Source organism: Hylaeus volcanicus, chromosome 1, assembly GCF_026283585.1.
Source record: "Hylaeus volcanicus isolate JK05 chromosome 1, UHH_iyHylVolc1.0_haploid, whole genome shotgun sequence".
NCBI lineage: Eukaryota > Metazoa > Arthropoda > Insecta > Hymenoptera > Colletidae > Hylaeus > Hylaeus volcanicus.
In genome coordinates, this window is record NC_071976.1 from 26,933,338 (window position 1) to 26,946,665 (window position 13,328).

The 13,328-nt window shown below is 37.4% G+C and overlaps 1 protein-coding gene across 2 annotated transcripts in view; it reads right to left on the reverse strand.

Annotated features, from left to right (window-relative positions):
• The window catches only part of LOC128873974 (proto-oncogene tyrosine-protein kinase ROS), a 35,769-nt gene extending 25,325 nt beyond the window's left edge, over window positions 1-10,444 (reverse strand). For both annotated transcript variants that reach the window (XM_054118105.1, XM_054118097.1), the window contains exon 1: window positions 10,292-10,444. In XM_054118105.1, coding sequence (XP_053974080.1) covers window positions 10,292-10,444 — 153 coding nt within the window. The remainder of the gene's footprint in view (window positions 1-10,291) is intronic.
• Window positions 10,445-13,328: the final 2,884 nt, after the last annotated feature.

A 13,328-nucleotide genomic window follows, 5' to 3' on the forward strand; every position in this document is an offset into this window, starting at 1 on the left:
CACCGGCGTCGTGTAACCACTTAAAAATTCACGGACAACTGTCTCGATATTACGGCGACTCCGCAGGCCTTTGACACGCTCAAAGGTTTCGCGTGCAACGGTGGTTCAAGTTGAAGGCAAAGGGTATCAGGTTTGGTCCGTGCGGTCTTGAACGGGCCACGGTCGCACGGTGTTGAATGTACACCGGACGGTGTCCACTGGGATGGAACATTTACCTTTGAAGTCTGAGGTTTGTCTTTGGCAAACACCTTAACGGTGTCCCCCTCTTTTCGGACGTTTCAACCGCGATGCAGTCTCCGTTCCACCGCACACAGGGGTATTTGCATCGAAAAGCCAGCCACAAGTGGATTTTCAAAATTGTCATCCGACTTCGCAAACCTTACTGCATAATGTGGTTAAACAAATGAACCACAGGGTATTTTAAGCTGTATTTCAGAGTTGATGACATCGTTCACCCACTTGGAACAACCTTCTGAATTTAGTTTTTTTAAATGTGCAACTTCTTATGATTAGTTTTAGTATATGCTTAACCCTCTATGGACCCATGTAACTTTTAAATCACATGCTAATATATCGACATTTTACCAAATAATTTTAGTATTTTTCACAAGATGACGTATACATCTCAATCATATAATGTCTCTGATAACTAATGACAATATTGATGACGACTAGCAGCATTATCAACTTTAAATATCAAAGTAAATGGCTTGCAAGTTATCTGCAGAAACAAATTGGCCCATGGATGGTTATAAGTTGTTTTCTATGCCATTAGGAAGGACCTATTACTTTCTGTATGGAAAAAGAAATTGCCTGCGATTACCTGCTGCTATTCGAATACCTGGGGACCAGTATTGAAAAGGGTGAATATTTAATAATCTCTTCATTTTAATATCCTAGGATTCCGTTTATACTTTTTCATGAAAGTTTTTGATGGCAATATACGTACAACTTTTTCATGCAAATCCCTCATTGTGGGGCGTTTCTTTGCGCGCAAACATTACGAATGGCGCCAATTATTCTCGCGTTACGCGGCGAATTAAAAGGATACACATCAGCTAGCATGGTTCAGTTTGCACTCGTTAGCTCCGGCGAACAGGAAGCATTTTTCACTCCAGTTGTCCACACTGGAAAAACGTTTCCTCGTCTTTCGCGTTGCATAAACTTCGTAACATTCCTCGAGTACGGACGAACTAATTTTGTACTTTGCGTAACTACTTAGGATTGAGAGAAATCTATGTAATTTATTTAATGAAACTTATCTCTCAAATATTTGTTAAAAATGTGTACCTTTAACTTATTCACTGCCAACTAAGAGATGTCTCGTAGTTGAAATTGATTGCAATTACTCAAGAGATAAGTTTATAGTCTTTTGAGTGACGAATTATTGCAAGAGAAGATCGTAAATCTTCTTTTGAGAAATACGAATTTAATATTACTTTTTATTATCAAAATAATAACCTAGATTACACATCTGTATTAAATCATGGCGCCCAAGGCAAAACGTTTTAAATTTGCCTGGCAGTGAATGGGTTAATGTACGTATGAAATATTTCTATTGAACATCCTGTATTCATACAAATAAATTCCCAAATGTCAACCCTTTTCTTTAGTTAGACATTATTTTTAAGTTACAACGACGGTCGCTACGAAGATTAGTCGAGGCTGTCTATGGACGCTGGGACGCACAGTCGCCAATTAATTTCGTTCATTACCTTGAAGACCATGGGATAAATTAAAAACAACCGCCATCAGCTGCCACTCGTTACAATCTTCAAATTACCGTACACGACTCATAACGTTGCTTACGTGTACGTGTGCGTGGAACGTGCATACGTTTTAATTGATATGACGTCATGTAAAGGCGCCGAAACTCGAGTTCCCAGGATTTGTTTGCAGTTCGAACTTGGAGGGATTAACGGTAACGTCTTTCGTGGAATTGCACACGTGTTGTAGCCTTTTTCTGATCAAAGATAACATTTATTTTAGCTCTGCTATATATTTAATATCAATAATAATGTCTCAAAAAAGTATACTTATTTTACAGGACAGACCATGCATTAAAACTAAAATCATCTTTTTAAAAGAATAAAGTGGCAATCCTTAGCACGAAATATTACTCTGGGAAGTTTAATTTCTTGTTGCAATAACTCAACGTAAGCCAACACGCTACAGTTACAATTAATAAATAGAACGCGAATGCATTAACAAAAGCACAAAACCATACACCATCAACCAATTAATTTTGTCTCCGTGTAATGGATCGCCAGGATCGTTGATCGTGAGAGAAAGTCACACGTTTACCTCGTCTTTTGAAAACGATATTCCCTCGAATTCACCAAATCGTAATGGATGTGGGCCTCGCCCGTATAAGTGGCTGACTAGACACATTCATACGAATGAGAATGAATTCAACCTTAAAATGCGTGACAAATTCTCATCGATTTTAACTATAGATTGCTTCTCGATAATGTTAGCTTTACTTATGAAGATCAAATATTGAACGAGTAGTAAATAAGATTTTTCAACTAAATTTATTTCAATTCCATTTTCAATTTACATTTTCGTATTTTCCCTCTTCCTCGTTAATTATAGAAAAAAATTTCTGTCGTCACAGAATTGAAATGTTTAAATAAAATACATTCAAACTATGCATATCTGGCTACTATTATCTCATACTTGGAATTTATCATAATAGCAAGCAACATTTACTACTGACTTACTATTCAATTCCTGGAATAACAATTATTCAATTAAACAGACTAGACTATCGAATCATTCAATGGACGCCTCGTCATTCGTGAATTTCGTTCGTCTGAACGGCATCAATCATTCTCTGAAATCCTTCACGTTTCCTCTGGTCTGATTAATTCCAATGGAATCTCCGTTAATCGAGTCTCGATCCAGCAACTAAATCCGTCGACTGCCCCGATTACTCGAATCGTTCGTCCGCGATTTTGTTTCTTGCGCGATAGCGTGCTTTTTTTTGGTAACTAAAATTAACAGCGGTATCTCGTAAAGATCCCGATTATCTCGATCCCCGTCTGCGCTGTATTTACTTACACGCGTAATTGCTCGTAATTTTCCGACAATTATTTTCGATTCGAAGGGAGATGGATAGCAGCTTCTCGAATTGACAGTGATGCGTGAGACATGTGTACATATTAATCTTAACGTAATTAAACGCATTAGTGAATTTAACAAATACACTGTATATACTGAAGTTAGAGTTTTAATAAAGTAAAGTAATAAAGAAGGTTAAAATCAAGTAGACCTTTCAAAAAATTGAAACATTTGAAATAGATTTATCCTTTAATAAGATTAGAGGGGTTCATTTACGTTTAAGTACCTGTTTCTTATTTTATAAAAATTGTTTATACAGTTGGATTATGGAATACAATATTTTATAATTAACTTAAATTAATGTCACTGGAATAAATTACTATTCGTCTAATATTTTAAAATAAAATATATTACACATTCAATAAATATGGACAAAATTTTATTTTAGAATATTACGTGACGAATAGCAACTTATTCCAGTGACATTACTTTCAGTTAATCATAAAATATCGTATTCCATAATCCAAGCTCTAATTTGCACTCTTCTAAACAAGAATTCAGTGCATTCGCCATTTCTGGTGCAAGAGGAAACATTCGAGATATCGCGAGAAGCGCGCCAATCACACAAACTGGCGTTCCAACGCTTCCGTAGTTAAGTGGAGTCTGTCAGAATTCCTCAATTTCGTCGACGACGTTGAGTTTTTCGCTTTAATTGGAAAATAATTACTTAAACGGCCCGTGTAATGGATCCCCTCCCACGCGTTAACCTACATAGGATTTCGTTCGACGCGACGAACGTGACTCGTACATATAAGGATTCGAATCTGTCGGAAAGAACCCCGCGAGAATTTCGTTTCGACGTGAAACTACGTAGAATCCGCAGGATCGCACGGCGTGCAATATTATATGTGTAGCCGTACACAATGAACTTCCTGCTGGCCACATCCTCTCACCTACAACGCGCGCCTCGTGACTTGCTACGGGTTCACCTCGCTGTGCATCGATAATCGTGCGAATATTCGAAATCGACAGTGATCTAGCTCTTTCCAAACCTTTTCAAACCTTTCCACAGGCCTGGATAAAGTGTGATTCAGATGGCAAGTATTTCATTGTAAATATGGAGAGAGTTATTATAATTATTAAGTAAGTCATTTTGTGCGATAAACTTTTGAAATATAATAGTATTTGGAAGTAGAGTTTATGTCTGAGAGTGTTGTTTTCAAATCGTTTCAAACATTTGAGGTATGGGTGAAATGTGATTCATATAGTAAACATTCTTAATTAAATATAGTGTGTAACAATGAAAATTCCTCAGCTCATTTGGTGTAATAAACTTTTGAAATAGTATTTAAAATATATTATTTTGAAGTATTTTATTTATTAAATGGAATTCCAGGAATGTTCGGAATATAATAACCCGTTAGTTTAGAGTATTATAAGCGATTTTATATAAAAATGTAGTTAATATATCAGCCCTCCAAATCTCCTAATAAGTGGTTTCTGTGAAATATCAGAAACGATCCATTAAACTAAATTATCTCATAATCTTATAATCTCACCCAGGATTGCTTAAATAATTGCTTGAATAACTGCTTGAAGTTGGTACGCTTCTAAATCAAATTGGACTCAATGTTACGTTAAATGGTCACCCACTGGTACATTTACCTCTTGGTGTAAATTGCGATAAATCAGTGACACCGTTGGATCTCTTCGCGTCGTAGTACGATAAATCATCGCCAGGGTCGAAATCGTGAGCCATTCCCGAGGCAGAGTTTAGAAAGCTCACGATCGCGATTATGCAAGCGCGGTAAGGTCATCCTAGGCATCACCTCCGAGATACGATAACAGGCTCCACTACTACGAGTGTTTAGTAAATAACACAGGCTCCGATCGCCGTAAACACGAATTCTTTTTCCGGGGAGACTTTTATAAATTGGTTCGCGTTTTTTCCTGTCCTGAACCCTTTCCCCGATCGATGCCCCTTATCTGGTCTTCGGCGATATTTCGTCGATCCAGGACTTTCGAAATCGTGGAGAAGAAAGAGCTGGAGGTTAAAGGGAAGCTGCTCGAAGGGAAGATAAGACCTCGAGAAGTTGATTTCTTCTTTTATCTAGTTCCCCCTATAGAATAATTGAAATGTATCGCTACGAGTAAAATCTCTCTGTCCAGCGACGATAATAGCTTGTAGAAAATTAAAATAACCCTTTTTTTCTGTGTGTTTTCGTAGTGAAGTATTCGAGGGAAAATTCTATTGAGGAATAGGCAGCCTTACTGGTCCAGAATGAAATCTGCTTTGGGAATTAATTGCAGGAAAATGAATGCGAGTATGGACTTCTCCTTTCGCACAATGTTTATATGTATCTTAGTTTTTTGAGAAAATATTTATTTAGTTAAAGCCTGTTGATTTTCCAGTAATTTCGCGATAACTGAAAATCAAAGGTTCGGTAGTGTTTTCATGTTTCGCTGACTTCAATTTTTAATATACACAGAAATTTTTTAATCGCCAGGATGATGTAACCCGTTAACTGGATAAGAACTTGTTAGAGCAGCTGATTCGCGGTGCGTGCGACCAAACGCAACGTAAAAAGCTCGTAATCAGTGTGATCGGCAATTGGCGTGAACGAAATTGCTACCAATTATCAATTTAACTCTCCACGAAAGGATCGGTTTAATCATTTCTTCAGACCGCCTTTTGTTCCGTTCATCTCTCCTGATGCATCCTTTCAATCGTCTCATTCACCACGTGAGAGCCGAAGAAAGAGAAAAGAAAGTGTAACAACAATCGCGAGCATTGGCGAACCTCCAAAAGACGATATAAACGAATTTCGAAGGATACTCTGAACCCTAGGACGGACTTTATTTGCTCTTTCGAAGAGGAAACCATTCCACGACAATTTATAAATTCGTGGATTAATTAATGCTCGAGTGACAGAATCTTAGATATCTCAGAAATATGTAGTTTAATTTTTATATTTGATGTAAATTTCAGGAAGTTTTTCTTTTTATAGTGTCTGATATTATATTTTTTGAATTTATTTTCTGTGGAAGTGTTTCTGCAGACGACCTAAAGATAAAGATCGAATAGTTGAAGAAAAACTGAGACGGATTACATTATTATCTCATTTGAACTCGATTTGTATGGTTCTTTCCATATCATAATTTATTATTATGATATAATATTCTCCTAATTTCATTACAACAAGCACTGCTAAATAAATTATGACTAATTTATATGCTTAGAAAGAAATGTTTCCATCAGAAATAAAATTCTGCACACTTTTGATTAATTTGACCATGTGCCCTATACAACTGTTTGTTAATAGGTAAGCAATCTCGTCTGGTTCATCGAACACCTGACCAACCAGAGTGATCCACTCCTTTCAAGTGAAAGAAAAACGAAAAAAAAGCGTCCAGAAGCTCCTGTATCCGTTACAACTCGTCTTCCATCCTCGAGACCATGCTTATGGACTGCGATGATGCGCCGTCGTGTAGTTAAGTTAATTAATGAATGGTACAGTCGGGATGGAGAGTGGACTTAAATTGATCCGTCCTTCGCGCGGAGCCATTTTTGTGCCACGCTCGCGTTGCTTCAAGTACGCTTCTCGCGGTTCTAAGCGAATCGGTGGCTTCTTTTTGCGCAAAAAATTACATCACACTCTCGATGGAGCACCGATGGTCGCGATTGGTGGGTGTACACGTCGGTAGGGGAATAGCGTGGGCACTGGCTCATAATTCTGAATTATACCTCTAGGTTAGGCACGATAAATACTTAATATTGCTCCATGGTTGTTCCAAGCCCAAAGAAGCTATTATTTTAGCTTCTCACATGAATGTATATAACAGAACAAAATAAGGTTAAACATTATTCAAGCATAAGTTAATTGTGTTATTAGTATCAAAAAACCATGTAAAGTGTACAATTGTGAATCGAGTGTAATAGTCAAGCTTATAGACTGAGCACTCTTTAAAATATATGAACTTGAACTTGCAATTTACTATGTGTAATATTAGGTAGACTGAAAAGAAATGTCGTTTCTTTTTTTTTACATTAAATTCAAACAAATTCGTAATACATTTCTATTTTTAATTACTTATATAATCGCCCTCGTTATCAACAGCCTTTTGCCATCTAGTGTGGATTCCTTTCCAGTCCACTTAATATAAAAATAATTTACTGAAATTATTACATAAAAAGATGTCAAAATAATAATGCTTGCACTATCTGCATTTTTTAATTTGATTTCCTAATAGCAATTCCAATTTATTAAGTGCTCGGTATTTTATAGAAACTTCCTCTTGATTCAGATAAAATAAACACATGCTCCATTCTTTCCTTTTACAAAATTTAGATTGCAATTTCCGTAAAACAAATAGCTCCTCGTGCATCTTCTATTCCATACCAAGTATTTTTATTCGATCAAGACCATTGTTCGTCACTGTTGCAAACGTTGCGCGATGACAAATGAACGACGATACGCGCTCGCAAATTGAAACAACAAACGTAAGTAATCGACACCTCACGCGAAAAAAGGCTATCGAGCAAACCGACGCGTTGTTTTCTGATTCGTTTCGGTTCAAGCTGACCTCTTTGCAAGGAATCGCCGCGATAAAGGAGTTTTCCCGTCGACTCTGATTATTTATTGCTGTAAACAAAACCGCATTCGCCGCGCTAGACGGGAAAAAGACGTCGACGGAAAAAATGGCACCCGTATTTCACGGACAATTTAGCGACTTGCTTCGTGCCGTCTTCATTTTTCTTTCTTTTTTTCAATTGTCGGCTAAGCAGGCACGCAATAATCTCGTCGACTTTTATCTACTGTCACTTTCATAACAAGAGCGTGTAATAATACACAACGTGTAATCGCTGGGACTGATTGGGGTCGTGAAAACGTTCCATATATAAAAAAAAAAAAAAATAAATAAATTACGCAACTTTTGCTCGCAATAATCGGTAAGAGATTAAAGTTCGGACTTATCGAGTCGGTTACAAACCGATCGGGCGCAGGGTCTGTGTAAATACATCAACAGAGAGACTTGCGAGAGTGAAAACGTTCAATGTCGAGGAGAAAGCGTCTTCTGAACTTTCCAGAGTGTTTTGTGTATAAAAGAGATACATAAGGAGTCATATCAAGTATATCTTGACACGTCGATAGTTGAGAGTCCTTTTTTAAGGGCGAGGATTAAATTATGGTTAACCAATAAAATCAAATTTATGTGTTGTAACAATATTTAAAATATTTACATTTAGTACTTACAGAAGCTAAAAATGAAGCATTACTTGCCCGTAAATTAAACTTATCAAGTAATGATGAGATAAGGCAGTGGCGGGCAGTGTGGCAGATTCGGTCCGAACTAATTAAAATTTGGACTATGTTACGCATGCACGTGGTGGTGCTTATCGTGTACCTATCATACGTGGTACTCCAACGTAAACATGAGAGCAAAACAGAAATCGTTGTAAATAGAATTATAAGAATGATATAACGTAACATACTGAAGTCAAAGAAATTTATAAATTATATATATTTAAAATTTAATCTTTTTAATGTAGAATTTATTTATTACTCTCAAAGTTCTAAATTATTAACACAGGGCAAGGAATAATTGTATTACCATTTTTTTCAGAAATAAAGACCAGCATTGAACTCCAGCTTTGTGCCATCTAAGAATATAGCAATTAAATTCAAATTTAACATTACTAAATTAATTATAATACATAGAATAAAATGACAACGTGTTCCCAAGTAAAATATCATAATAGAAGTGCACAATATCTGTTTAAATTACTCTACAATTAATTTATCATGCTCCTTTATAAAATCCAAGTTTAAAGACTGAAACCTGGAGTCAAAATGTCTTAGTGTTTGTTTTGAGACTGCCAAATATTAGTCCGTGTAAACAACCTGTCGTCTTGTTAACCAAATCTGCACGAGCTATCTAATGGTTTTCCCCTACGCTTCGTTTAGGTGTGCAACTCTTGTGAGCACAGGACGTTTGCATTGGACACGCAACAGGTATTCCGAACACCCACTAAAGAATAAGAACTTGGAAACTCGGAAACCACCATCAACAAATTCCTACCTTTCGGGCTTGAACGTTTATGTCAGTTTTAAAGTTCTCTCTTTGTGCAAAAATTGTGATGACACCAATTAATATGACACGTGATTCACTCTACTCGAGCATGGATTGAAAGCTGGTGTTTACATTCCTGGAAAATGAGTTTGCATCTCTAATGAACATGCTCTACGTCATTATGGTCAGTAATAGTTACACAATCGTGATAGTGTGCAGGAGATAAAACTTTATTTCGATGCAACTTTATAGGGTCCTTAAATTTACATAATTTGCAAACATAGAGTTTCACAAGCATGATATATTACTGTTTCTAATGCCTTGTCAATGCTCATAAAATTATAATATTGAACTAATCAGATTACCTAATATTCGGATATACATTGCAGAGGAACGTTGTTATACAGAAGTTTGTCTTATAAGAACAATTGCAAAAGTCTTTAATCAACCTATCACATATGCAATTACTTGTAATTACTTGCTCCATTTTCCTCCATTTCTGATTATTGATTTAATCAACACAGTATGACCCCGAAATTCCGCTCCAAAATATCGTCGAAAGCTTTCGAGTCGCGTACAAAGTTTTCCAGGTTGTACCGCCACGTTACAATATGTAAATCTCGTCCGCGAATTTCGAATAAATATTTACTGTTGTTCATAATCGTGTATCGTAGATTAGTGCGGAATTTAATGCAGTTAGATAATATGTGCTGTTTTTGCGATACGGCGAGACAATCGAATAATTACGTTTCGTCAAATTTTCCACGTTCTTTGAATATTTTAAATAATCGAAATAATTGAAGGTACGAAGGTCTTTGTTATTTTCTAATGTTCTTAAGACTCTTGCCGTTTGAGTATCTCCAGAAGAAATAAAATTAAATAAACGAAGTAAGCAGTGACAGTGAGAGCAGTAATATTAATTAAGAAATAACACTTAAACGAACGTTAAGTAAGATTAGGATAACATAAATTGACTGTTGCACATAAATAACAACAGTACGGGCACATGAAGTAACCATTGCTTGGAAAGGAAAAGGAAAAGAAACAAAATTCTTGGATGATCAAGCGACATCGCAATTCTTGCTCTATTATCGGTATGAAATAGGGAATATGCTAAAAAATATTAGGCAGTAGATATTTTTTCTAGTGAAAATACCTGATTCAAGTCGAGATCGGGACACTTGGAGGCGCACTCTTCCTGCAGGTTGGCAGGAGCAGCCCCATTCTCGAGGTCTTCCGGCAGAAGCGCCGAGACGCTTCCCGCCAGCGCCAGCACCTTCAGAAACACACATAATCCCGTTGTTAACATAATATCCACAACCCCCCCCCCCCCCTGAAACCCAGCCCTCTCGATCAGCCTCCACGGAATTTTCGCGCGAAATTGTTCAACTGTCCCTCGTCATTGTTCTCTCGATCCTGACGACCTCCGCGACTCTCGTAGAGTATTCGCAGCGCAGATCAGGCCTCTCTCTTCCACATTCTTGCACATCGATTACTCGAATTTTTCCTTATACCGTTCTTCTAAAGACACATCCGTCACTCGTCGAATCGTACACCAAACGATCACACATCAAGAGTCAGACACCTAGACTGGCTTCTTACGTCGAGAAGATGCATAGAAAACGACGCTTAAAAGATCCACGAAACGGTCCAGAATTGTAACAACACTTTTTCATCGAATAGATGCTTGCTTGTATCTTTCATCCAAGTAAATTCGTGGTGTAACGACGCTGATTAGCTTTATCTCCCTTTGTGTCGGGGAGTATTCCTTCGACTGTGATCGAGGAGCACCTAACACACCCTCTCGCGGGGTCACTGTGTCCTGTAGGATTACACTTCCGGTACCTGGTCGCGCGGTTGTCACCAAAAGTAATCCACAAAAATGAAGCGAGTTGATATGGAGGTCGAAGCAATTTAGTTCCCTGGTTTCTGGAGATTCACAGGTGACGAGGATACCTGTTCACAGACGTTTATTTGCACAAGTTCGAGGAATCGAATATCGTAGTTGTCGTATCACCTGTGACGTTCGTGTCACGAGGCACCGCTCAGCAAAGAGCCCCGGCGTGGTTGTTGTTAATGTCTGGCGAGCATAAGAGCAACTGACTCCGAATGGCCACTAGAGAGTCAACTATCCCCCACCATTGGCACCCTTATCTGTTGCACTCCGCTTGACCAATTCCCTGCGGTGGTGGTAGGTACTTCGCTTGAGCGTGCACGTGAGCCCGTAGATGCTTCGAAGACGAACAGAAGGGCGGAACGATCCGAACGATCCTTCTGTTCGTGCAGGTCCGTCCGACCAATGGTCAATTGGCAGATTGACCTGTTCTTACTATCCTCGTAAACTTTCATTCATACGTTCGCACGTGCCGTTTCAGTCAACCGTCCACGTTGCCAGTGTCGTTGAAAAGAAAAGGTAGATCGATTGTAGTATAAATAAAATGAATATCGATTATGCTCTCTTCAATTAAATTTATATTGTTTGCCCTTGAATGTAGAATAATGTATGACGTATTTGTCTCTCAAATGGTTTCTATTTAATGGTAATGCATGATAATGTTGTTTAATAGTTGTGATATCTATGATGTTTCTCTCATTTAAGTAGAAGGTTATTTAGAATCTCATTAATGTGTATACATGTTTGTATGGATATATGCATTACGTTTTTGAATACCAAATGGCATCCATTTTTATTGGTTTCTTTTAGGAATTTTCTATCGATAAACAAGATACGAATTTATTTTTTGGAAAATGAAAATCAAAATTGCTGTTTGCCCTGTGAGTATGGCGTATACTTATGTTAACCCTTTATAATCCAGATTTTCTGATTTCAGTACAGTTCTGTCGAGTCTGACTCGACGTAGACAGCAAAGGGTTAAATGAAAGCATAGTATTTCTTTTTTTTTGCCTCTCACAAGAGTAAACAGTACTAATTCTATATGTTTCATATACTGTAATTAAAATCAATTATACCGAAGAGATTCCCAAAAGTCGAATCTTTAGAAGATCCTTCCTCTAATAACGAAACACTTCTCAAGCATCCTCCAGAAAAAATAATTTTCATAAAATGCACGATAACGTTCGTAATATGGAGCACAAGTTACATGAAAACGTTGAGCGCATTTAGACGACGCTGAAGTTCCCGTACAAGAAGCGGACAAACAAACGTCGGAACGTCGAATTGAATTTAAATTACGGTTCGGTTGAAGATCACTTCGTTAAGTCAACCACCCTCTTCTCTCGCGTTAGGACAAGCCGCATATCACAGTCGAATGGCACAAAGCAAATTCGAAGCCTAGCTTCGAGCAAATACATCCTATATTGACAGTTCGAGAAAGAATGCATCGTCTCTAAAAATTTCTGTACACACGCATCATTTTGACACCAACGTGAAAGGACGTTCCTGTATTGACGGTGCTTCTAAAAAGGATGGGAGTGTCAACTGAGAACAGGTTCCCACTTCACCGCAACAGGACAATCATAATTCTCACTTTTGGTATTAGGTTGTCTCAGAAAGAGTTGCATACTTGGTTTTATTAAGCCTAGAATGCAAAGGTCGCTGTTTAGTCTTTTAATAGAATGATTAAGTAGTATTTACTCCTTTTCAAAACACCCAATTTTTTACCTTTTTTCCATTAGTGCATAAAGTATCAAGGAATAAGGTACAAACATGGTTAAAAATAACAATAGATTTTAAATACAAGTCTTTAATATAGTGTAAAGAAGTAACAAGAAGTAACGAAAGGAGTAAAATTTACTCGATCTTTCCATTCTAGGGTTAAATAATTAAATGTGTCGAATAAGCTTCGAAAGATTGAACATGATGATATAAATCTTGCTGTTTTATTTAAAATAGTTCAATACTCGATACCTCTGTCATTTAACGATATCGATAGTAATACAGAACAAATATATAGGCACGATATTATTATTTAATTTCCTGATTATTAAAACCAAGCAACGTGAAATGTAATGGCAAGTGGTAGCGAGCTAATTATTATACAAGAAGATTGTAATGAAGTTTGCGCTCAATTGTTTGTTTAATACCATTCTTCAGTCCCTTTTAACCGTGACAGAGTCGAAACGGTGACTCATTTCGACAGATTAAATCTGCGGACGACAAGAGCCAGCCAGTATTATTTGTGGTACCATTGTCGGTCGCGGAGCCACGCATCGACTCTTTCTTCTGGATGACC